The sequence below is a fragment of the Pelobates fuscus genome, chromosome 4 (genome assembly GCF_036172605.1).
Source record: "Pelobates fuscus isolate aPelFus1 chromosome 4, aPelFus1.pri, whole genome shotgun sequence".
Classification (NCBI taxonomy): Eukaryota; Metazoa; Chordata; class Amphibia; order Anura; family Pelobatidae; genus Pelobates; species Pelobates fuscus.
The window spans coordinates 372,552,072-372,577,956 of record NC_086320.1 but is presented as its reverse complement, the minus strand read 5'-3'; the positions used below and the strand labels follow the sequence as shown (position 1 = coordinate 372,577,956).

Sequence of the window (25,885 nt, the reverse complement as noted above, 5' to 3'; positions counted from 1 at the left end):
GTGCTGCCAAGTCTGCAGCTTTACCCACATTCTGACATCTGTCTATGTGCTCGGACTTCAGTATGCACAAAATAAACTCTATATCGGCAGCATTTTATTACAAAACGCTGCACACACAGACTTCAAAGAATGCAAAAGGACTTTTTTGAACACGCATCAGCTGAGCACATACAGACTCAAGACACCAACACCACTTCAAATCACTGATGTGACCATGCGGCTTAGCATAATCCTTTAACCCCTTAAGGACCAAACTTCTGGAATAAAATGGAATCATGACATGTCACACATGTCATGTGTCCTTAAGGGGTTAAGATATGTTTCAATTAGACTTCCAATACAGAAACAGTCCAAACACTCACATCACACAGCCATTTATTAAACGGAGGATTTAAAGTGAATTTAAAACTCAAGGTCCAAAAAAAAACCTGCAAAAATTCCCTAACTCCAGCATTAAAATTGAAATTCCCTTTGCATGCTCACTTTAGTATATAAACAATAGCAATCAAACACAAGCAAATAGAATCTACCGTATATACTCGAGTATAAGCCGACCCGAATATAAGCCGAGGCCCCTAATTTTACCCCATAAAACTGGGAAAACTTATTGACTCGAGTATAAGCCTAGGGTGGGAAATGCAGCAGCTACTGGTAAATTTCTAAATAAAATTAGATCCCAATAAAATTACATTAATTGAATATTTATTTACAGTGTGTGTATATAATGAATGCAGTGTGTGTGTGTGTTTGTGTGTAGTGTGTGTTTGCATTCATTATATACACACTGCATTCATACAAACACTGCATTCATTATATACACACACTGCATTCATACTATACACACACTGCATTCATACTATACACACACTGCATCCATACAGTGTGTGTTTGTGTGAATGCAATGTGTGTATATAATGCAGTGTGTGTTTGTGTGAATGCAGTGTGTGTGTTTGTGTGAATGCAGTGTGTGTGTTTGTGTGAATGCAGTGTGTGTTTGTGTGAATGCAGTGTGTGTATATAATGCAGTGTGTGTTTGTGTGAATGCAGTGTGTGTTTGTGTGAATGCAGTGTGTGTTTGTGTGAATGCAGTGTGTGTATATAATGCAGTGTGTGTATATAATGCAGTGTGTGTTTGTGTTAATGAAGTGTGTATATAATGCAGTGTGTGTTTGTGTGAATACAGTGTGTATATAATGCATAATGTGTGTTTGTGTAGTGTGTGTACACTGGGTGAGGGGAGGGCATTTTTATTATTTTAATTGTTTAATTTTAATATAATTTTAATATTATTATTTTAATATTATTATATTATTTTAATAATATTATTTTATTTTAATTTTTGTATTTTTTTTTTTTATTATTGTTTTTTGTCCCCCCTCCCTGCTTGTTGCCTGGCCAGGGAGGGGGGCTCTGTTAATCCCTGGTGGTCCATTGGCATTGGCTGTTCAGTGGGGGGGCTGGCAGCGAGCTGTTACTTACCTCCCAGCAGCTCCTGTCAGCTCCTCCGTGCAGCTCCCCTGTCAGCTCCGTTCTGCTCACAGAGTAAGTCTCGCGGTCTGCGTGCCGCGCGGAGCGTTGCCACGGTAACCCGTGGCAACGTTCTGACTGCCGCGGGTGTCGCAAGACTTACTCTGTGAGCAGAACGGAGCTGACAGGGGAGCTGCACGGAGGAGCTGACAGGAGCTGCTGGGAGGTAAGTAACAGCTCGCTGCCAGCCCCCAACAGGACCGCCAGGCTTGTAATGAGCCTGGCGGTCCTGGTCTGTATTATGGCAATGTAAATTGCCATAATACAGACATTAACTCGAGTATAAGCCGAGTGGGGGTTTTTCAGCACAAAAAATGTGCTGAAAAACTCGGCTTATACTCGAGTATATACGGTATATGAAAATCAGCTCACTATGAATACCTTGTTTTCTAGATAAATACATAAAGCAAACAAATACTGCATAGGAGCCCACTATATAAAAGGTCTAAAAAATAAAATAATGTAAAAATCAAAAACACCAGATAATACAAAAAATAAGTTTTTGTTAATAAAAAAGGTTATTACCCATTAGTTAAAAAATTCATAACAGGGGGGGGGCGGAGCTTACCAGCCGAGCAAGCCGGACGCTCATGGCGGGAGCTCCCGGCACTGAAGCCTTGATTCGGGGCACTGCGCCCGACCACCGGATCGTGCCGGCAGCGGACAATCACCCTCGCATCCAGGAGGGAATGCTGAACACGGGGACACCCTTCCCGGGGCTCCCCGCCGCGGAAAAGCCACTTTCTCAACCCGCGGCCTGCACGGGTGGGAGCCGTGGAGAGACGGCCGCTCTCCCGGTTCTCAGGCTGAAGAGGAGACACTTGCACGCCACTTCCCCCCCCCCCTTTGGACCGGTGGGGGATATCCCGGTCCCCACCAACACGGGACACGGCTAGGCAAGCCAGCATAGCAGACGCCACTGACCTTCCAAGCAGAATGGCGGCGCCCAAGATGGCGGAGAAGCTCAGTGTCTCTACACGTGGCCTGCTACAGCCGCGACACAGCGATGACATGCAAACGGCAGTAAGGAGAAAAGGGGAAGCACAAGGTAAAAGCAATACCCTTGCCACCCCACCTAAAAGTACCCAGGAGTTTTTTGACCGCCTCTGCTCTGGTTTATGGTCACAACTCCGGCACAAGATTCGGCCCTTTAACCAAGCGGTCCAGGCACTAGCACTATGGGTCCGACCAGCTACAAGGCGGCAACTATATAAGCACCCACAGCGAGCCCCGAGGGCAGCCTCCAGAAGGGGACGAAGGCAGAGAGCGAGGCAACAGGTAGCGTTGAATCGCCCCTCAGGCACCAGCACTCTCCTTCCCAAGCGACCACAAGCGGCGGAGACAGCCCCAGGACAAATGCCTGCCCAGCCCCAGCACGTCCAAGCCACACACAGACAAGAGGGTAACCGAAACCCAGCGATGGCGCACAGCCGGAACCGCACAGCCGCAGCGCAGGGGGTAACCCCTACACTGATAGGCACGGACGGCCCACAGACCTACACCGAAAGCCTACCGAACTCTGGTATCGGGTAAATGGGGACACTGGCACCAAATTGGCAGCCTGATAAGCCATTGTGCACGGTCTAAGGACTACCTTGCACCCCTGGTACAGTTCATGCTGACCTCCCAAATATTGCAATCACTGACTCGCCCAATTTGTTTTTGTGGTTAATATTACTGCACCCTGTTTACTGCATATTTTAAATGTGTATAATTGAAAAACGCTGTGTTCGACACTATAAGCTCCCTATCTTACTGCTTATTCTATACACAAAATTTAAGCCTGTCGCTCTGCTGCCCCCTAGTGGATAAACTTACGCCTACAGAAATCTTTTATTACTAGTGACCTTAACACGCGTCTCCATGTCCACACGAGGATTTTTGTTACGTTATTTACAATGGCCCTGCAAGTATGCCGACTTAGATGTGTTAAACGACAGTTATCCAGAGGCATGTCTATTAGTCTACTAGACCAATCTTAAATCTGCCAAGCCTAGCGTGTTTCAACTACCTTATTACTGTTTTAAAGCCTGAAATTTCTATGTATTCCCACGACGAAATTTGACAAAACACCTGTGCTCACATGGTTTAAAAATGTTGTAACTTGTGCATAGCTTAACTTGCCTGACCAGTACCACTAACGCTAAACTAGCCAGACCTGCGCGCATACTGAAGATAGCATGTACTTAGCACAAGTAACTAATGTTTTGTTTTTCTTTTTGTTATATATGTGTAACCTGCCACCTGGCTAGCATGACCTAGCGAGATACTAATCAGGATCCTACGATCCCTAGCTTGTATTTCCAAATTGGAGCTTAACTACGTTACAAAAATAAAAAATTAGGCATTGATAATCTGGATATGTACGTTAACTTTGTGTATTGTTGTACCAACCCTATAATGTAACTCGCTTTAACGTTACCTCCGTCTTCTCTTTTGTACCCCATACTATATGCCTTAATAAAAATCAGATTGACTAAAAATCAGATTGACTAAAAAACAAAAAAAAAAAAAAAAAAAAAAAAATTCATAACAGAGAAAAAAATGTACATAAAAAAAATAATAATACAAAAACAAATAGCAATGCACACAAATGGGTACCATGTTATGAGAGAGGATCCAGATACCAAAAGAAAACACTCAAAATGCCTCTCACGTGTGTGCATTGCTTCTGGTATGTAATCCTGTTGTTCTGGTTGGTTGTTTTTGTATTTTTTATTATGTACACGATTTCCTGCATTATGAATTGTTAAACCAATAGGTATTGCAATTACCTGTTTATTGAAAAACTATTTTTTTTTTATTATTATCTGGCGTTTTTGATTTTTGCATTATCATTATAATATTTTATTTTTTGGATTATTAAATCGAGTCTCTTGATCTTTTATTTAGTAGTCTCCTATGTAGTATTTTTAACGTTAGTAAATAACGCGGTCAGAGTTATTGCACTCACACAGAGGGGGACATATACAGCACCGGCAAGCTTCGAAAACAGCCCAGAAAGATACACGTCCACCCACTATCTCATACTGACTGCACCATCCTTCATTAATATTCCCCAGCTTTTAGATGGACATTTACTTGACTTCCAGAAAATGCCAGAAGTACATTAATGTAATTCATTTTATTTAATCTGTACATACAATTAAATCACCTTTTAAAAGATGGTCTGCACGAAAGCACTCTCCATTCTTTACATCTTTCACCATGAAGTCTGCAAACTTATCAACATGACCGGAGGTTCTAAGAATAAAAAACAGACAGAAACGGTGAGAAACCAGTAGAAAGTAACACAGTGCAGTAAGTTTAATATCCACACTCGTGTGATACATTAACCCCAGACATTTTGCTCAGTGAAAAATTGAGCAAAGTCATCAGCTCATTCTGCAAAAATAACATTACATTGCCTTCTATCCGAACTGCTCCCAAATTCATTGCCTTCTATCCAAACTGCTCCCAAATTCATTGCCTTCTATCCAAACTGCTCCCAAATTCATTGCCTTCTATTCGAACTGCTCCCAAATTCATTGCCTTCTATCCAAACTGCTCCCAAATTCATTGCCTTCTATTCGAACTGCTCCCAAATTCATTGCCTTCTATCCAAACTGCTCCCAAATTCATTGCCTTCTATCCAAACTGCTCCCAAATTCATTGCCTTCTATTCGAACTGCTCCCAAATTCATTGCCTTCTATCCAAACTGCTCCCAAATTCATTGCCTTCTATCCAAACTGCTCCCAAATTCATTGCCTTCTATCCAAACTGCTCCCAAATTCATTGCCTTCTATCCAAACTGCTCCCAAATTCATTGCCTTCTATCCAAACTGCTCCCAAATTCATTGCCTTCTATCCAAACTGCTCCCAAATTCATTGCCTTCTATCCAAACTGCTCCCAAATTCATTGCCTTCTATCCAAACTGCTCCCAAATTCATTGCCTTCTATCCAAACTGCTCCCAAATTCATTGCCTTCTATCCAAACTGCTCCCAAATTCATTGCCTTCTATCCAAACTGCTCCCAAATTCATTGCCTTCTATCCAAACTGCTCCCAAATTCATTGCCTTCTATCCAAACTGCTCCCAAATTCATTGCCTTCTATCCAAACTGCTCCCAAATTCATTGCCTTCTATCCAAACTGCTCCCAAATTCATTGCCTTCTATCCAAACTGCTCCCAAATTCATTGCCTTCTATCCGAACTGCTCCCAAATTCATTGCCTTCTATCCAAACTGCTCCCAAATTCATTGCCTTCTATCCAAACTGCTCCCAAATTCATTGCCTTCTATCCAAACTGCTCCCAAATTCATTGCCTTCTATCCAAACTGCTCCCAAATTCATTGCCTTCTATTCGAACTGCTCCCAAATTCATTGCCTTCTATTCGAACTGCTCCCAAATGCATTGCCTTCTATCCGAACTGCTCCCAAATTCATTGCCTTCTATCCAAACTGCTCCCAAATTCATTGCCTTCTATCCGAACTGCTCCCAAATTCATTGCCTTCTATCCAAACTGCTCCCAAATTCATTGCCTTCTATCCAAACTGCTCCCAAATTCATTGCCTTCTATCCAAACTGCTCCCAAATTCATTGCCTTCTATCCAAACTGCTCCCAAATTCATTGCCTTCTATCCAAACTGCTCCCAAATTCATTGCCTTCTATCCAAACTGCTCCCAAATTCATTGCCTTCTATCCAAACTGCTCCCAAATTCATTGCCTTCTATTCGAACTGCTCCCAAATTCATTGCCTTCTATCCAAACTGCTCCCAAATTCATTGCCTTCTATTCGAACTGCTCCCAAATTCATTGCCTTCTATCCAAACTGCTCCCAAATTCATTGCCTTCTATCCAAACTGCTCCCAAATTCATTGCCTTCTATCCAAACTGCTCCCAAATTCATTGCCTTCTATCCGAACTGCTCCCAAATTCATTGCCTTCTATCCAAACTGCTCCCAAATTCATTGCCTTCTATTCGAACTGCTCCCAAATTCATTGCCTTCTATCCAAACTGCTCCCAAATTCATTGCCTTCTATCCGAACTGCTCCCAAATTCATTGCCTTCTATCCAAACTGCTCCCAAATTCATTGCCTTCTATCCAAACTGCTCCCAAATTCATTGCCTTCTATCCAAACTGCTCCCAAATTCATTGCCTTCTATCCGAACTGCTCCCAAATTCATTGCCTTCTATCCGAACTGCTCCCAAATTCATTGCCTTCTATCCGAACTGCTCCCAAATTCATTGCCTTCTATCCAAACTGCTCCCAAATTCATTGCCTTCTATCCAAACTGCTCCCAAATTCATTGCCTTCTATCCAAACTGCTCCCAAATTCATTGCCTTCTATTCGAACTGCTCCCAAATGCATTGCCTTCTATCCAAACTGCTCCCAAATTCATTGCCTTCTATCCGAACTGCTCCCAAATTCATTGCCTTCTATCCAAACTGCTCCCAAATTCATTGCCTTCTATCCAAACTGCTCCCAAATTCATTGCCTTCTATTCGAACTGCTCCCAAATTCATTGCCTTCTATTCGAACTGCTCCCAAATTCATTGCCTTCTATCCAAACTGCTCCCAAATTCATTGCCTTCTATCCAAACTGCTCCCAAATTCATTGCCTTCTATTCGAACTGCTCCCAAATTCATTGCCTTCTATTCGAACTGCTCCCAAATTCATTGCCTTCTATCCAAACTGCTCCCAAATTCATTGCCTTCTATCCAAACTGCTCCCAAATTCATTGCCTTCTATCCAAACTGCTCCCAAATTCATTGCCTTCTATCCAAACTGCTCCCAAATTCATTGCCTTCTATTCGAACTGCTCCCAAATTCATTGCCTTCTATCCAAACTGCTCCCAAATTCATTGCCTTCTATCCAAACTGCTCCCAAATTCATTGCCTTCTATCCAAACTGCTCCCAAATTCATTGCCTTCTATCCGAACTGCTCCCAAATTCATTGCCTTCTATTCGAACTGCTCCCAAATTCATTGCCTTCTATCCAAACTGCTCCCAAATTCATTGCCTTCTATCCAAACTGCTCCCAAATTCATTGCCTTCTATCCAAACTGCTCCCAAATTCATTGCCTTCTATACGAACTGCTCCCAAATGCATTGCCTTCTATCCAAACTGCTCCCAAATTCATTGCCTTCTATCCGAACTGCTCCCAAATTCATTGCCTTCTATCCGAACTGCTCCCAAATTCATTGCCTTCTATCCGAACTGCTCCCAAATTCATTGCCTTCTATCCGAACTGCTCCCAAATTCATTGCCTTCTATCCAAACTGCTCCCAAATTCATTGCCTTCTATTCGAACTGCTCCCAAATTCATTGCCTTCTATCCAAACTGCTCCCAAATTCATTGCCTTCTATCCGAACTGCTCCCAAATTCATTGCCTTCTATCCGAACTGCTCCCAAATTCATTGCCTTCTATTCGAACTGCTCCCAAATTCATTGCCTTCTATCCAAACTGCTCCCAAATTCATTGCCTTCTATCCAAACTGCTCCCAAATTCATTGCCTTCTATCCGAACTGCTCCCAAATTCATTGCCTTCTATCCAAACTGCTCCCAAATTCATTGCCTTCTATCCAAACTGCTCCCAAATTCATTGCCTTCTATCCAAACTGCTCCCAAATTCATTGCCTTCTATCCGAACTGCTCCCAAATTCATTGCCTTCTATCCGAACTGCTCCCAAATTCATTGCCTTCTATTCGAACTGCTCCCAAATTCATTGCCTTCTATCCGAACTGCTCCCAAATTCATTGCCTTCTATCCGAACTGCTCCCAAATTCATTGCCTTCTATCCAAACTGCTCCCAAATTCATTGCCTTCTATCCAAACTGCTCCCAAATTCATTGCCTTCTATCCAAACTGCTCCCAAATTCATTGCCTTCTATCCAAACTGCTCCCAAATTCATTGCCTTCTATCCAAACTGCTCCCAAATTCATTGCCTTCTATCCAAACTGCTCCCAAATTCATTGCCTTCTATCCAAACTGCTCCCAAATTCATTGCCTTCTATCCAAACTGCTCCCAAATTCATTGCCTTCTATCCGAACTGCTCCCAAATTCATTGCCTTCTATCCAAACTGCTCCCAAATTCATTGCCTTCTATCCAAACTGCTCCCAAATTCATTGCCTTCTATCCGAACTGCTCCCAAATTCATTGCCTTCTATCCAAACTGCTCCCAAATTCATTGCCTTCTATCCAAACTGCTCCCAAATTCATTGCCTTCTATCCAAACTGCTCCCAAATTCATTGCCTTCTATCCAAACTGCTCCCAAATTCATTTCCTTCTATCCAAACTGCTCCCAAATTCATTGCCTTCTATTCGAACTGCTCCCAAATGCATTGCCTTCTATCCGAACTGCTCCCAAATTCATTGCCTTCTATCCAAACTGCTCCCAAATTCATTGCCTTCTATCCAAACTGCTCCCAAATTCATTTCCTTCTATCCAAACTGCTCCCAAATTCATTGCCTTCTATTCGAACTGCTCCCAAATGCATTGCCTTCTATCCGAACTGCTCCCAAATTCATTGCCTTCTATCCAAACTGCTCCCAAATTCATTGCCTTCTATCCAAACTGCTCCCAAATTCTGCACTTTGCTTTCATGCTCAAAGTTTATATAAAATATTGTGAAAGCTGCTTACATAATAACAAACAATAAATAATTAAAGGGACACTGTAGTCAACGAGACCACTACATCAGTGGTCTGAGTGCAGTGGCCCTGTCCTTGTAAAACACTGCATTAAAAAAAAATAATAATAATAATAATATTTACATTGCAGAATTAAATCAACCTGTAGTGGCTTTCATACTGACAGCCACTAGAGGGGCTTCTGCTGCACTGACTAAGCAAAACCTGGTGACGTTAAAGGAACATTAAAGGCACCCAGTTTCCCAGGCCCCCCCTAAGGTACCCTCTTGTGGCCGTCTACCAGGCAGCTACAAGAGGCGCTTCTGGGGGTTTACCAGACTTTGGGTCGCTCATATAACGCTGGACGTCCTTACACTCTGCATGAGAACATCCGGCGTCAGTGAAAAACCCACAACAAGTGTCTGCTTTAAATATAGCCGTGGACAGAATTTTACAGAAGTTGAGCGACTGACCACAGAATACAGAGAATGGAATTACTTGAGAACAGGTTCCGGGGTGAGCATCGTGCAGTCTATCTCCAGGATCTGTTCTTCTTGGATAAAATGCTGCCTCCAGGTCTGGATGATGTTATTTTTCAAGGCGCATCCAACAGGCCCAAAATCGTACAGTCCACTGACCCCTGATAGGAACATACATGGAAATGAATCCGGGGAATAAATGTGCATGTTTCAGAACTAACGACAATCCCAATGGGTTTTCAGTATGTTAACAAGGAAAAACATAGCTGCGGGTCTAAACACTGGTTATTGTGGAGAAATGCACTTTACATTACTTTAACATTCAGAGTGACTTATTTTTACCAAAAATTTAATAAAATGAACCAATTACTAATGACACCATGTTCAGAACAAAGGCCATCTTCATCATTTTTAAAACAAAGACAACTACAATGTATTAATCTGTGGGTTATTACTGGTCTTAATATATTTTCAGTGACCTAAATTAATTTAAAAAAAACAAATTCCCCTTTGACTGAATTTGGATGTCTTTACATCATTATGGCCGATACTTCCGGATAGCTATAAATCATTCCTGTAATTTAAAACTCTGCTGGACAGATTATATTTAAAAACAATTCACAAAAACATCATTTATTGAGTGTCCGCTGTGAAAGTGTGTTCCAAAACACACCAGCCTCATGATAAACATGTCAAATATAATCCAGCCAAACTTAGTCCTTACGACTAGGTCTAAAAATGCTTCAGTACACGTTATTTCAGAGCATCCATTCAATGCAAGCACAGACAACTCCAGTTGGATACAGCGGAGTAGAAACAAAAACAACAATCCTCTCGATCTGGTTTTCTAATGTGAACCACCTGAGGATTTAGTAAATATAACCCACAGGATCATGATAGCAGGAAAGCATATATTAGCCATTTCCATATTTAGTGTTCAAAACATCTAATAACATCTAATAACCGAGACTGTGAAATACGTACCTCCGTAAATGGCAAAGGCTTGGTCATAAAAGAAGCGTCGTTTCAACGTATCCTCCATTTTGGTTCGGTCCACGATGTCATCCTTGGGTTGGAGTGATAATTCCTGCAAAATAATAAAGAGATATTTTGTCATTAGGATGAATAACCTCTAACCTACTCTTCCACAATCTCCTTCCTGGGCTGGGTAGCAATAATTAGCACCTATAGAGCACTTTCACATTTGGCAGCTAAAAAAAGGAACTCATTAACACTTAAAAAGTAAACAAACCAAAATTGTATTTAGATTAGGGGTGACCCACTAATTTATTGTTGACTAAAATTACATGACTGGCCCGCTAATGACAGGATGACCAGTCTACCAGAAAAAAAAAAAAATAGGTGACTTACTAATAATTTTTGAAGCTAAAATATAATTTAGAACAATAATATATATTATTTACATGCTGTGGAGCTCGGTTATACACTCAGACACACCACTATTATAAAGCTCATAGAAAAGAGGGACGAATGGATTTCCAGTGTAGGGACTTTCCCTTGTAAATAGAGGCACTTGGGAGGTATGCTTTCACACCGTCATACATGGGGGCAGTTAGTTCTTGAAGCAAAAAAATGGAACCTAGAAACTGGTTAGAAATAAAGAGCCTCCGCCAACTGGGCTAAATTTAACACAAACAGCATCATCCCCATACAAGTCAGAAATGTCAACCAGGCATATTTGCCGGCCCAGATAATTGCAAAATTGGAGCCATATGACAGAATGAGACTGGACAGCAAGAGAACTGCTTAGTCAGCATGGACACAAATGTATTCTTACCATTAAGGAAAGAATAAACTGACCGATGTAAAATTGTATCCATTTAAAAAAACATTGCTATAGGCAGACAAGGGATGACAAAGGGGGACAGGTATAAAGGGAAGGCAAGGGAGGCCAGAGGAGGCAAGGGAGGGCAGAGGAGGCAAGGGAGGGCAGAGGAGGCAAGGGAGGGCAGAGGAGGCAAGGGAGGGCAGAGGAGGCAAGGGAGGCCAGAGGAGGCAAGGGAGGCCAGAGGAGGCAAGGGAGGGCAGAGGAGGCAAGGGAGGGCAGAGGAGGCAAGGGAGGGCAGAGGAGGCAAGGGAGGGCAGAGGAGGCAAGGGAGGACAGAGGAGGCAAGGGAGGACAGAGGAGGCAAGGGAGGGCAGAGGAGGCAAGGGAGGGCAGAGGAGGCAAGGGAGGGCAGAGGAGGCAAGGGAGGGCAGAGGAGGCAAGGGAGGGCAGAGGAGGCAAGGGAGGGCAGAGGAGGCAAGGGAGGGCAGAGGAGGCAAGGGAGGGCAGAGGAGGCAAGGGAGGGCAGAGGAGGCAAGGGAGGGCAGAGGAGGCAAGGGAGGGCAGAGGAGGCAAGGGAGGGCAGAGGAGGCAAGGGAGGGCAGAGGAGGCAAGGGAGGGCAGAGGAGGCAAGGGAGGGCAGAGGAGGCAAGGGAGGGCAGAGGAGGCAAGGGAGGGCAGAGGAGGCAAGGGAGGGCAGAGGAGGCAAGGGAGGGCAGAGGAGGCAAGGGAGGGCGTGGGATGAGACAGGTAAAAAAAAAGGCAAGGAAGGACAGGAGGTGAGAGGGGGAGGTCGGGCACAAAGCAAGCCATTGCAGAGAGGGCAAGAAGGCAGGGCATGGCAGAGGGGGGGGGGGGAGAAGGCAAGGCATGGGAGACGGGGGGAAGAAGGCAAGGCATGGCAGACGGGGAGGAGAAGGCAAGGCATGGCAGACGGGGAGGAGAAGGCAAGGCATGGCAGACGGGGAGGAGAAGGCAAGGCATGGCAGACGGGGAGGAGAAGGCAAGGCATGGCAGACGGGGAGGAGAAGGCAAGGCATGGCAGACGGGGAGGAGAAGGCAAGGCATGGCAGACGGGGAGGAGAAGGCAAGGCATGGCAGACGGGGAGGAGAAGGCAAGGCATGGCAGACGGGGAGGAGAAGGCAAGGCATGGCAGACGGGGAGGAGAAGGCAAGGCATGGCAGACGGGGAGAGAAGGCAAGGCATGGCAGAGGGGGGCAAGAAGGCAAGGCATGGCAGAGGGGGGCAAGAAGGCAAGGCATGGCAGAGGGGGGCAAGAAGGCAAGGCATGGCAGAGGGGGGCAAGAAGGCAAGGCATGGCAGAGGGGGGCAAGAAGGCAAGGCATGGCAGAGGGGGGAAGAAGCCAAGGCATGGCAGAGGGGGGAAGAAGCCAAGGCATGGCAGAGGGGGGAAGAAGCCAAGGCATGGCAGAGGGGGGAAGAAGCCAAGGCATGGCAGAGGGGGGAAGAAGCCAAGGCATGGCAGAGGGGGGAAGAAGCCAAGGCATGGCAGAGAGGGGCAGGTATCCATTATGAAATGCTAGTAAAGTTACCTTTGCTTCCAATGCCCTTTTTCTTGCTTTCAGCTCGGCCACCGCTCTGTCCACATCCACTTGTGGTGCTTGATCCTGTTTCAGCTGCCGTACTAGGTCACCCTGAGAGAAAAATATAAAAATTTCAAAGCTTGGACTCCGCACATAAAACAAGTGATTTGTCTGCATTAAACTTTTTTTTCTAGTATTTTCACAAATTAACATGTCATAATTTCCAAAAGTAAACCAAAACATGTGAATTTAAAATTGGTTTGTTATCACTCAGTGTTTGCTAGGGGCTGTGAAAGCTGACTTAGGCAAGGCTGGTATTTCTGAACTACATTTCATAGGACAGTCAGCATAAACTTGACAAAAAAAACCTTGAAAAACTGACCGTTGCAAACAGAAAACATGCTTCCACCAATTTGTGAATAAATCTAAGGTTAACACACATGGAGAAAATATGCATTTTCGCCACAGATCCACTTTATACTTTTGAGTGGAAGAAAAGTCCATGAGTTTCACGTGAACCCACCATTAATGGAGTGGGCCTAAAATAAAGACATTAACTACTTCCTCACTATCTGGTCACTGAGACCTCGCTGTCAATATACAAGTGGTACCAGATTGTTATAATGATATAGGTCATTAAAGGCGGTTAAGAGCAGAATCTAAGAAAACGAAATGAGCAACCTTTGAGACAGTGCATGGTGGCATCTACGCGCACGCTGGGTCCATGAAGCATATAATACTTGCCATGAAGTCTGTATCACTTGCCAACCCATCAAACAATCAGAAAGATGGCCATGTGGGGTGACCAGGTCCGTGGGCCATGTGGGGTGACCAGGTCCGTGGGCCATGTGGGGTGACCAGGTCCGTGGGCCATGTGGGGTGACCAGGTCCGTGGGCCATGTGGGGTGACCAGGTCCGTGGGCCATGTGGGGTGACCAGGTCCGTGGGCCATGTGGGGTGACCAGGTCCGTGGGCCATGTGGGGTGACCAGGTCCGTGGGCCATGTGGGGTGACCAGGTCCGTGGGCCATGTGGGGTGACCAGGTCCGTGGGCCATGTGGGGTGACCAGGTCCGTGGGCCATGTGGGGTGACCAGGTCCGTGGGCCATGTGGGGTGACCAGGTCCGTGGGCCATGTGGGGTGACCAGGTCCGTGGGCCATGTGGGGTGACCAGGTCCGTGGGCCATGTGGGGTGACCAGGTCCGTGGGCCATGTGGGGTGACCAGGTCCGTGGGCCATGTGGGGTGACCAGGTCCGTGGGCCATGTGGGGTGACCAGGTCCGTGGGCCATGTGGGGTGACCAGGTGAGTGGGGTGGAAAATTTGGGAACAGATCTGCCTCCAATGGTCTACAGTTTCTAATGATATATAGCCTTGGCACTATGCATGGTTGTGGACTACATTTCACAGGACACTCAGCCTGCTGAAAGTCCTCCCTAACACCTTGCGAAATGTAGATAAATCCTAATTGCCAAGGTTAGGCCATCTAGTGGATCAGCCTTGCTTTATATTTGGTGTAATGGACCGACTGGGTGCCTCCGCCAATCGCGGCTTCCTAGGAATTGCGAGCACCATAAGCACCGCACTGGAATACCATAACCACCGTAAACCCCACAGCTGCCGCAGCTTGACTGGGGTCTCGCTGTCCTCCACCCACTCTGGATCCAAGTCAGAGACCCAGCTTCCAGTGGGTAGACCTCTCCTACTCCAGAAAGTATAGCAGGATAGCTCTTAAAAGAGCGAGTGTTGTAATCCAAGGGAGTATAGTGATATAGCAATCCCCAGAGTGAATATAGCTGTCCCCTCCACAAATGAGACGAGGCTCTACGTTGAGGGTGAAGAGGAACTGGTTTAATGGCAGCCACAACTGGCCTTATATGCAGGTCCCCATGCAAGGGGGTTCCGGTTACATAATCCAGGGCATTTCCTACAGGACCTGAGAGTAGACTACAGAAAAACCAAACATACACATGATTACATTGGCTCGCAGATCCAGGACACTCCCACACAAAACAAGATAATCCCTCCCCTGTGCCTGGGAGATAATTGAGTCAGGAACTGAACTAAACTCAATTATCTCCAGGCACAGAAAACATACATTAAAAGGCTAGGGGAGTCTTTTTAAAAAAAAAAAAAAAAATTTAATTAAAATAAATATTATGTCCCCCCTCCCTTCTTACCTTTACTGGGAGATGGGGGGACATTTCCCTGGTGGTCCGGTGGGGAATCCCTGGTGGTCCAGTGGTTCCAGTGAACTCTAGCCCGCGCTCCAGGGCTAGAGTTCACTCTCGCGAGATTTGGAGCGTTGCCGTGGTAACCGCGGCAACGCTCCATGCTCGCGAGAGGAGGACCCGCAGGAGCTGCAGGTAAGAGCTCCCGGGTCCTCTCTCACAGATCTTTGATTTCCCTCCCCGGTCCGCAGGCACATTGCAGGGCTGGCATCTACATGTGCTGGCAGGAGAGAGGGAGACCATCTGTTTTCTCAGGGGGTGGGGGGGCAATTGCTTTGTTGCCCCCCCCCGGATCCGCCACGGGCGCTTGCTGGCCTTGTGTCCCTTGTTCGGGAGTTTGCTCCCACCGAACACCGCTCTTCTCATACGAGCGCCACCGAACATACTTGGTTATGGAAATCCCAGCGGTTTTCGCGCCATCGAGTGTCTGCTTTGGGTTCCATACACTCGACGACAAAACACCACTATACGCGTTCACTGGAACAAGATGGCCGCTACCTCGTGTTCATCCATACGAACGGCGGCCACCTAGCCAACCGCTTAGTACGTTGCAGTTAAGGTGTTGATAGGGGCCAAAAAGTCAACAAGCAGCACACAACTCCCCTGTGTGTTCTAACTGTTCGCTAGTTGGTTCAGTATACGAACAGCATAAGTATAATCTGTTCGGTAATTCCTATATACCAAACCAGACAATGTGAAAGGCACAAACAAAGCCTTTGCCCAGTACTGAACCAAAGTCTAACACATGGGCCATAGTCCTGAGGTAAGAGGCTGGCCAGCATGCCCCTCAAAGAGCCAGTGGCGAGGTTACTTTCGCCAAATTTAGTATTACCCAATCTGTGTATTCATAATACATGAAACAAAAAAATAAATAAATGCACGTTCATACCATACAATAGAAGAAGAATTTGTAGCAAGTCATTCCATACATGTTCTATACTCTAACCTACAGCAAATGCATATTTTACACCTATACGCAGGCATCACGAATAAACTGACCCACCCAGCCCTGCGTTTTATAAGCATCCGGGAGGCTGCATACTGCTCAATGTGTTCACTGTGACTATAAAACTAACACTTCCAGCATCTAATCCACTGTTATTACAGGAATAAGGGGGATCAGCAACAGCATGCGAGGCAAAAAAAAGAGTCACACCAAGCTTAATCAGCGATGCTCAACTTAAATAAGCTGCTCTATAAAAGCAGACAGCGGAACCACCCAGAGACTTTCCATGGGGGTTGCTTGTGTGTTCTGCCTCTCCAGGACATTAAAAGCCTAGTGCAGTACTTACAATAAATGTGACTCCAGATAACCAACACTGGCTGTTTATGTATCGTATACACTGGAAAGTCCAGCTTTCCAAAATACTAAAGAGATTGACAATGAAATGCAGCGTCATGAAAGGGGACAGAGGGGATTATCTATATTAAAAAAAAAAAAAAAACAATTGTGGGGTCAAAACATCGAGAAGTGGTGCAGTCACCATGGAAACCAACAGAACATCCTATATTTGGAAGTCAAGAAATCAGCTAGAGGCTATGATTTGGCTGAAGCCAATTTATCTGAACTATGTGAATTGTTTGTATGTAAACTCTCACAATAACGCATAAAGCAATACCAGAGCCGTTTCCTAGGTTTGCCAAAAGGCTCAGAGCGACACCTGGCCGCAATCTATTAAGAAAGCATGTATCTAGGTAACCATAGTGTTTGCAATGCCTAAGCTTTTAATCTGTGGTACTGGCAGCAAAGCACCCACTATGGTTTTGGATATTACTTGTTTAGAAACTGTAAGACGTACAATTGGGTCCGGGCCATGTGCTGGGTACTGATTCTGCAATAAAACACACAACATGGGGGAAACCGGAGGCTGGGAGAATCGCTGCTCTTATATTTTTGTCCCTCTTCATGGGCCCTTTATAAAGATTATTGAGTATACAAGGTTCAGCAATGGAAAAACACCAAACATGGCAGAATGAGGATCTGTGGTCTCTGTTCCATGATGGTTATAGCCGTTTGGCTGCAAATATGACATAACGGCCTTTGAGCAGTCCCTGCCACATGCCAGTCTGCGTGACCAGTTAATATGAATGGCATTTAAAGGGACAATCCATGTATCATTACCATGAAGGACCACTACGATTCTACGGTTACAATACCCTATTTAAATAAATTCCCTGGCACACAAAGTGCGCACACTCAGTATGAGACGGTGAGAGGTGATGTATAAAAAGTGTCATGTTCCATTTTTATTTCAATTTATTCCCTTATTTGCGTCAAAATATCCCTCTATGTGAAACTGTGCCTCTTGCATAATTGTATTTTTCTATTTAATTTTGTTTCACAAACTTGTTGCTATTAATGAAAAAAAAGTTACAAAATTGAGCCTTTTTATACATTTTTTTTTTTTAACCATATTTTCTATGCCAACTAAGCTGCTTTCATATTCATTTGTGTATAATAAATACAAAGAACAACCCATCAAATTGCAAATGCACAAATAAAAAGTGTCGGGGTGTTGGGTCATTAAAAGTCTCCACTGTACCATACTTGCGGAATCAAAGAGGTATCCCGAGACCTACCCCTGCTGCCCACTCAGGTCCTCTCCACTAAGCTAGGGAAGCCCCTGTCTATGTGTTATAATGCCCTACTAGAGGGTCAGGCAGGTGACGCACGAACCTATATGACGCAATGGGAGAAGGAACTAGGTTGCCAACTAACACTGGCCCAATGGTATGAGGCACTGACAAACACGAAAAAAGCCTCCAAGGGCCTCTCGATATGGGAGGCATACTGCAAAATAGCCATGAGATGGTACCTTGTCCCACACAAACTAGCAAGCATCTACACAGGTTCCTCTGGGCTTTGCTGGAGGTGTGAGGGGGGAGTGGGCACCATGATACACATAGTTACATAGTTACATAGTTCGATAGCTGAAAAGAGACTTGCGTCCATCAAGTTCAGCCTTCCTCACACCTGTTTTTTGCTTTTGATCCAAAAGAGAAAAAAAAAAAAAAAAAACCCAGTTTGAAGCACAATTTTGCAACAAGCTAGGACAAAAAATTCCTTATTGACCCCAGAATGGCAGTCAGATTTATCCTTGAATCAAGCAGTTATTACCCTACATTGAAAGATTATATCCTTGAATATTCTGTCTTTGCAAGTATGCATCTAGTAGCTGTTTGAACATCTGTATGGACTCTGATAAAACCACTTCTTCAGGCAGAGAATTCCACATCCTGATTGTTCTTACAGTAAAAAAACCTTTCCTTTGCCTTAGACATGTTTTGGGAATGTCAGGCTTTAGGTTCACTCTGGAAACAAATACAAGGCCTTATTGAGAATACTACCGGCCTCTTGATTCCGCTGAAACCAGAACATTACTTATTACATATGATATCTGGGCTCTCACTGCACCCCCACAGGAAAGTACTAATTAACATACTTACGGTGACAAAATCCTAATAGCCCAACATTGGAAAAGCAAAATAGTACCCACACTGGTGGCTATCACAGAGAGAGTGGATAGTATAAGCTCCCTTGAGCGCATGGCCAGCAGGATCTGGGATGGGGAATGCAGGTACGAAAAAGACTGGGCAAGCTGGAACCTCAGACCCTGACTCCCACTGTCTAGATGTGCGCCCCAGGCTGTAGGTATTAACGACCACGAACCAGACCCGTTTAACTGATGTTATAGCATCCAGAGAAAGACTACAATTGTTTATGAGAGGCTAACTAGACCGAGCAGGAAAAGGGTAGCAAGGCTGGGGACTCTCAGTCTCCAATCCAAGTTCAATCCCCCCCCCCACCCCCACCAATGCTCCTGACCCCTTCCCCCAAGTTCTGCCAACACATTACCAAAAGTAAGAAATTCGAACCTAGGTATAAGGCAACACAACTCAGGAGCACACAGTTACCCGACGTTATAAATAAAGAGCATATACGGACTGTTCCATGATGCATAAATTGTACTGTTCAAATGGCATTGTTACTGAATTCACATTGACATGTAAACCTGATATAACCGACAATGTCTGCAATGTATGTTTGTTCATGCTGTTGGCAAATAAAGATTATATATGGAAAAAAAAAAAGTCTCCACTGTATAAAATGGAGTAACGGTTAAATACTTGAGAAAAATGGCGCATGCACACAGAACTGGCCGACACATGAACATTTTTACACATAATCCCCATAATGAGGAAGATTCGCTTCTACATAATCGGTGCAAATATTTGCACAATGTAAACATGCAGCATGTAATGAGGTAGTGTGCTCATTGAGAGATCCTTCAATATTCCGTGGCTCGCAAAGGATAAAACTTCCTAATTATGACATTTTACTGCTATAAAGGTGAATGCTCTGTCTCCGCCATAGGATAATTAGGGACGACCTGCTGCTGGGAATCTGCTGAGTGCTCTACCCCCAAGATCTAGGAGTCGAACAATGATGATTTGTTACTGCACGCAGATTTATAGACTATAAACTTCCTTACACATGTAACTCTATACTCTTTAATAAAGTAACAGTACTTGCAACATACATGCTTAATGAATCTCTTCTTTTTCACAATTTGGTAACACCTAAAATCACAATCTGTTAAAACAAACTGAGTTTTGAAAACATTCATATTCCTAAAACGTTATTTCTATGACATTAAGCTTGCACTGTTCTCGATGCACAAGAAGGCTGCGGGACACTAAATCCTTGTCAGTATATTTCTTCAACATCTGGATGGATTCTGCATTGAATTCAGGTTAACGTGGCAAAGGGAGGAGACAGAGGGGTGGGAGAATCATCCTAAATTCCTCAAAAGCAAGGGGGGGGGGGGGGGAGGGAAGCGAGAGGAGAGGGTTAGTGCAGTTTATAAAAGCAAGAAAGTGATACAAGCCCTGACAATTTAGAATACAGTGACATTTACAGACACTCTGGATTAATAAACTGGGAATAAGAACGACAAAACTGAAGTCTCCAGGATAAAAGCATAGTTTAATGTAAAGTGGTAGTACCACACTTATAGGTTTGATATTTGCTATAGAAAGAAGTTTAAAATAAAGCCACATTGCGTTGCAGAGGCCATGTCAACGTTAAAATGGGACACCGAGCAGACACAATGTGTAACTGCCCCAGCAGACGAGGTTAAAGAGGTCACGAGCGTGGGACCGTCCTGCTCATTCATAAAAATGTCTTGTTTTCTTCTAAGTGATAAATACTAGGATTGTACTACAGCAGTAAAATGATATTGTTTGTGTCCTTTAGACAAGCACACAGTTCAGGTATTTTCAATATCACAATATATATTGTATATTATTCCTCACACTTAAGGGATATTGCAATCCTAGTTTCATATATTATCTAGTTTACCCAAAAGAAAATCAGATCATCTGCTATTAGAAGCTCATACATTATTATTTTTATTTATATAGCGCCTGCAGATTCCCGGCTGAATTCATGGTTTTTCTCATTAAACCTGTCATTGCCAGATTATCCCTACCACTTAATTTTGAGGTTTGTTTTACAAAAGGCAAAAAGTTACATTTCCCTTTTCTAGGAATTTTTCTCACAGTCCAATTAAATCTCTTCGGCCTATGCTCCTATTAAACAGCAAGAAGCCAATTAGTATCAAGGGTTAATTGGGCAGGTCGCATATTTCCCAGTAGGATCGGAGTTAACACCCAGCTACTCCCAGCTGATTGGAACCTGTGCACATGCCATGAACAGGCTGCAGGTGAATTCAAGGGCATGGGTAGTAAAAACAATTCACTATACTTTGCATTGATATATTATTAACACATCTGATTTAACAAAAATTGTATTTCCCAGCATGCATTTGAACATGCTCTGATTGGCTGCCTGATTTGTAGAACTGTATTTCCCTTTAATATGTTTCTATATGTTTTATAATGGAAGGAGAACAGGTAAGTGAGCTTACAGACACACTACTCTTACGCTTACAGTTCTGCTACCTCTGACATCACGAATGTGACATCACAGCTGGTAACGGAAGGAAAATCTGTATAGAGTGCGTGTCTGTATGAGCTCCTAACTCACTCTACATGAAAGAGTTTAGGATTGAACAACTATGTACCCTGTTTATACCAAAGCCATGAAAGCCAATTAAAGTCTAAGATATAACAGAAAATGAAAGAAAAACTGAACTTAAAAGAATGAATCAAAATTACAATTCGATGGGATAAATGGAAATGATATAATAAAATGGTTACATTTTGCTTTATTTTATATGTCTTCCATTTACCGATAGTTCAGTGGGCTAATGCATCATCAGTAGAATCTGTTCAACCCTTGGGGGTCAAATGTTTAAAGGGACAATATAGTCACCCAGACCACTTCAGCTCAGTGAAGTGGTCTGGGTGTCAGGTCCCTCTAGGGTTAACCCTGCCTGATGTAAACATAGCAATTTCTGAGAAATTGTTATGTTTACATCTGGGGTTAAGCCAGCCTCTCGTGGCTGTCTTCCAAACAGCCACTAGAGGCGCATCGGTAATGATTGAGGCATATAATGCCTCAATCACGCAGAGCGTCCATAGGAAAGCATTGAAAAATGCTTTCCTACAGACACTTTGAATGCACGCGCGCAGTGACGTCAGACAAGGATGCTAACGTCGGCGGGGGAGGAGAGGTAAGAGAGCCGGCGGGGGGAAAAGGGTGAGTAGCTGAAGGGGTTTTAACCCCTTCAGCGCCGCGGGAGGGGGACCCTGAGGGTGGGGGCACCCTCAGGGTACTAAAGTGTCCCTTTAAATCCCGGCAGAGTTGACTCAGCCCTTCATCCTTCCGAGGGAGATAAAAGGAGTTCAATTAAATTGGGTAATAGTAACATCCCCTGGAGGTTGGGCTAAGGTAACATCCCCAGGATGTACTTGGAAACCAGAGTAATCTGAATGTACCTTTCCTGGTTAAATACTTTGTTATTATTATTACTGCGGGCCCACTTCAGAGTCCCTGCAATACAAGGCTAGCCAGACACCCCCTACAAGAGCTGCCATTTGCAGAAATGGAGTGCCAGTTACTTGACGAGATGCTCTTTCGTGGTACGTTGACAAATCTTTTGCTACAATACATCTCCAAGCTCACCATATGCCCTATTAGTGCAGAGCAATGGTCCCCAGGGAACTTACCGAGCTTCGTTCCTTAAGGAACACTTGAATCAATATTAAAGAGACACTGCCACATCTACCATGAAAGTGCTTTAATACCCTATTTAACAATAACCGCAGTCTAATTTACTGAGAAAATTGTAGTTTGTTTTTCAGGAAATCGACTAATCAAGACTCCATACAATTTCAATATTTGAATGCTTTAAAACAAACAATGATCAGAACCCCCTGATGCTTGGGGCTAAATCTTGTCTGTCTTTCATTCTGCAGATGTCAGTGTTTGTGGGGGTGGGGTGGCCAGGTCACAAGCAATGAGACTTCATTTACAAAAAGCAATTGTATGGCAACATCCTAAAAGTTAAGCAGTTGCCATGGTAGCAGAAAGAATGTTACTGCTAACTGCTCCATTTTTAGAATTTTTACCCAAACAATATTTTACAATAAGTTAGACAGCACCTAAGCAATTCATTATAATGACCTTTAATACGGCATTTTAGCATAGAATCTAAGTTGCCCTGGACCCAGTGCAATTAGTATTGCACACATTGCACTTTCATATGTATAGCAGCAAAAATAACGTGTTACACTCTATGCCCCATAACCACTACGGTTCCTGCAGTGTTTATGGTGTTATGAGTTTTTGGGTTTCTGATAGGACTTGAGTGGCTGGACAAAAGCAAAACCTTTCATCAGCACAAACAGCCATCGCTCTCCTCCAGCAGCCCCTTATACCTGTAAGTGTACCTGTAAGTCCAACCGTGGTCAGCAGTGACAGGCTGTGAGAGCTGGAGTCCAGATAATAGTTTGACATCCAATACACAGATTTAATTTTATACTCGCATTATGTTTGCTTCCAGTTTGGCATTATGGGATGTTGCGCATTGCATTGTGGGAGTGGATGAGCAACCTTTGCAAGATACAGATCTCACTGCTATTTAATGTCCACCTCAAACATACTAGGAGGAGGCACAGATCAATATTACATCACGTTTGGAAGCTTTAATCATTCAGTCCGGTAGCGCAGCCCAATCTCTAATGGCCGTTGGATTGGAATACATAATACTGTATATCCTTCGGGTAGCTCCTTAAACTATCTTTCCATAATACCAGCATTTATTTCATGTTCCTGCCGTTTGCTCCACAATAATAATTATTTATACAAGGCCTACCTAAGTTAGACATACAGGAATAGTAGGTGAAGGACCCTGCCCAAACGAGTTCACAATATCTACCTTTATAATAGTTGCCCCACAGTTGCTCATTATAAATAATTGTTATTGTTATATAGATAATGACCGACAACACCTATATCACCGACACAAAGCAGAAAGTCTAGAGGAGACTGAGATACAAATGTCACAGGTATTTTGTCACAGGTGACCATTGGTTTACACACACTGGACACGTGCAGAGGGACTATACAGAGGTGATGTGTGACCTGTCAAAATACCTGGAGGCTAGCCCTGGCTCTGATATCAAAACAAAGTGACAGCAACACATCTCACAGCCCTCTAAAAGGCCGTATTGCGTATCTTGACAGGTGATAAAATAAACAAAAAACAACAAATGAATTAAAAGAGATAACCCTGAACTATGCATGTAAATTATTTCATGTTAGCTCTAACAAAGAAAATAATTACAAAGGTAAAATCCCTGCTACAGAAATTAACCCTTAATGAATGGGAGGTCTGGGCGTAAAGTTTAGTGCAAGAAAAGGAGTGAAACTTGAGTGTGGGCAAATAATTCACAATTATTCACCAGTGAGATACAGGACTGACTCACAGAGCACTGATGTCATGGTACAGTAACCACACATTCACCAGCACATCTGCTAACAGAAAATACAAAATGCGAAGAAAAAAAAAATATAGAGAGAGAGAGAGAGAGAGAGAGAGAGAGAGAGAGAGAGAGTTAGGTTCTAATTTAACAAGTATTGCCATATAACAATGTGATTCAAATTCTTTACAAACCAAAACCAAATCACTTCTTACTGAAATGATGGAAAAAGAGAGAACCTGAAATTAATTTATAGAAGAAATCTGAATAAAAAGGAGAATAAAATAAATAAATATCGACAGACAGTATGCCTGGCAGAGCTGTGTAACCTCCACAATGTTGGTGATCTTTACCCAAAATTAACCATTCCCCAATATCTGAACCATGTTAGGGGCTGTGTGCAGACTGAACAGCTCCCATCATGCTCAGCCAGACACTGCAGCATCCTCCAGGGTCTCATGGCCACTGTGGACTGAAGTCTAAAACTCACATCAGGCTCAGCCAGTGTTTGGTTTAACACACATTAATGCTGAGGCTGGAGCTATGACTCCCAGCAGCCAGAGGCTGCCTGGGAGTGCTGGGAGTGGTGGTGCCAGGCCCTGAGGATGTCTCTCACCTGCTGTTTGACCGCCTGTCTGAGGGGAGCGAGCTGCTCCTCTATGTTGCCCTCCATGCCGGCTGTGCGGGGCTGTGCTGGGTGGGCTGGCTGAGGGTGCTGGGCCCGGGCTGGGCGGGCTGGCTGTGCTGGCTGAGGGTGATGGAGTCGCTGGAGCAGCAGGGGGGCTCCCAGAGAGCGAGGCTGGAGATGGTGCAGCAGGGCGGGGAGGGATCTGAGCAGCAGCATGGACTGGGGACTCACTCACACTGCATGATGAAATCTCTGCACGGCCGCAAAGCGGCACCGACACAGCGCGACACTTTCACAGCAGCCGGGAGGCAGCGGCCGCCATCTTGGTTCAAGGAATGCCTGCCAGTACTGTGTTATCATTTAATACAAACTGCAACTCCCATCACCAGGAATAGGCACACTCTAAACGGGCCAGGGGATTCAAACTCCCATCACCTGGAACAGGCACACTCTAAATGGGCCAGGGGATTCAAACTCCCATCACCTGGAACAGGCACACTCTAAATGGGCCAGGGGATTCAAACTCCCATCACCTGGAACAGGCACACTCTAAATGGGCCAGGGGATTCAAACTCTCATCACCTGGAAATGGCATAGTCTGTATGGTTTGTAACATTCATCAGAACACCTGTATGGATCAACTGACCACTACTCCCATCACCAGGGCAAGGTACAATCTGTATGGACTGCAACTCCCATCACCAGGGAAAGAGACACTGTATATCTTGTAACACTCAACTAAACTTCTGCGAGAATCAATTGACCACCACTCAAATCAACAATGAGAGGCACAATCTGTATGGACTGCAACTCTCATCACAAGGAAAAGGCAAAATCTGTATGGACTGCAACTCCCATGACAAGGGAAAGGCAAAATCTGTATGAACTGCAACTCCCATCACCAGGGAAAGGCACAATCGTTATGGACTGCAACTCCCATCACCAGGGAAAGGCAAAATCTGTATGGACTGCAACTCCCATGACACGGGAAAGGCAAAATCTGTATGAACTGCAACTCCCATCACCAGGGAAAGGCAAAATCTGTATGGACTGCAACTACCATCACCAGGGAAAGGCAAAATCTGTATGGACTGCAACTCCCATGACAAGGGAAAGGCAAAATCTGTGTGAACTGCAACTCCCATCACCAGGGAAAGGCAAAATCTGTATGGA

The 25,885-nt window shown here is 44.3% G+C and overlaps 1 protein-coding gene across 1 annotated transcript in view; it reads right to left on the bottom strand.

Moving 5' to 3' along the window:
* The window catches only part of GARS1 (glycyl-tRNA synthetase 1), a 45,367-nt gene extending 20,385 nt beyond the window's left edge, over positions 1-24,982 (bottom strand). Inside the window, exons 1-5 of the mRNA XM_063452731.1 lie at positions 24,701-24,982; positions 12,976-13,077; positions 10,620-10,722; positions 9,655-9,796; positions 4,682-4,770 (exon numbers count right to left, since the gene is read on the bottom strand). Coding sequence (XP_063308801.1) covers positions 4,682-4,770; positions 9,655-9,796; positions 10,620-10,722; positions 12,976-13,077; positions 24,701-24,928 — 664 coding nt within the window. The 5' untranslated portion in view covers positions 24,929-24,982. The remainder of the gene's footprint in view (positions 1-4,681; positions 4,771-9,654; positions 9,797-10,619; positions 10,723-12,975; positions 13,078-24,700) is intronic.
* Positions 24,983-25,885: the final 903 nt, after the last annotated feature.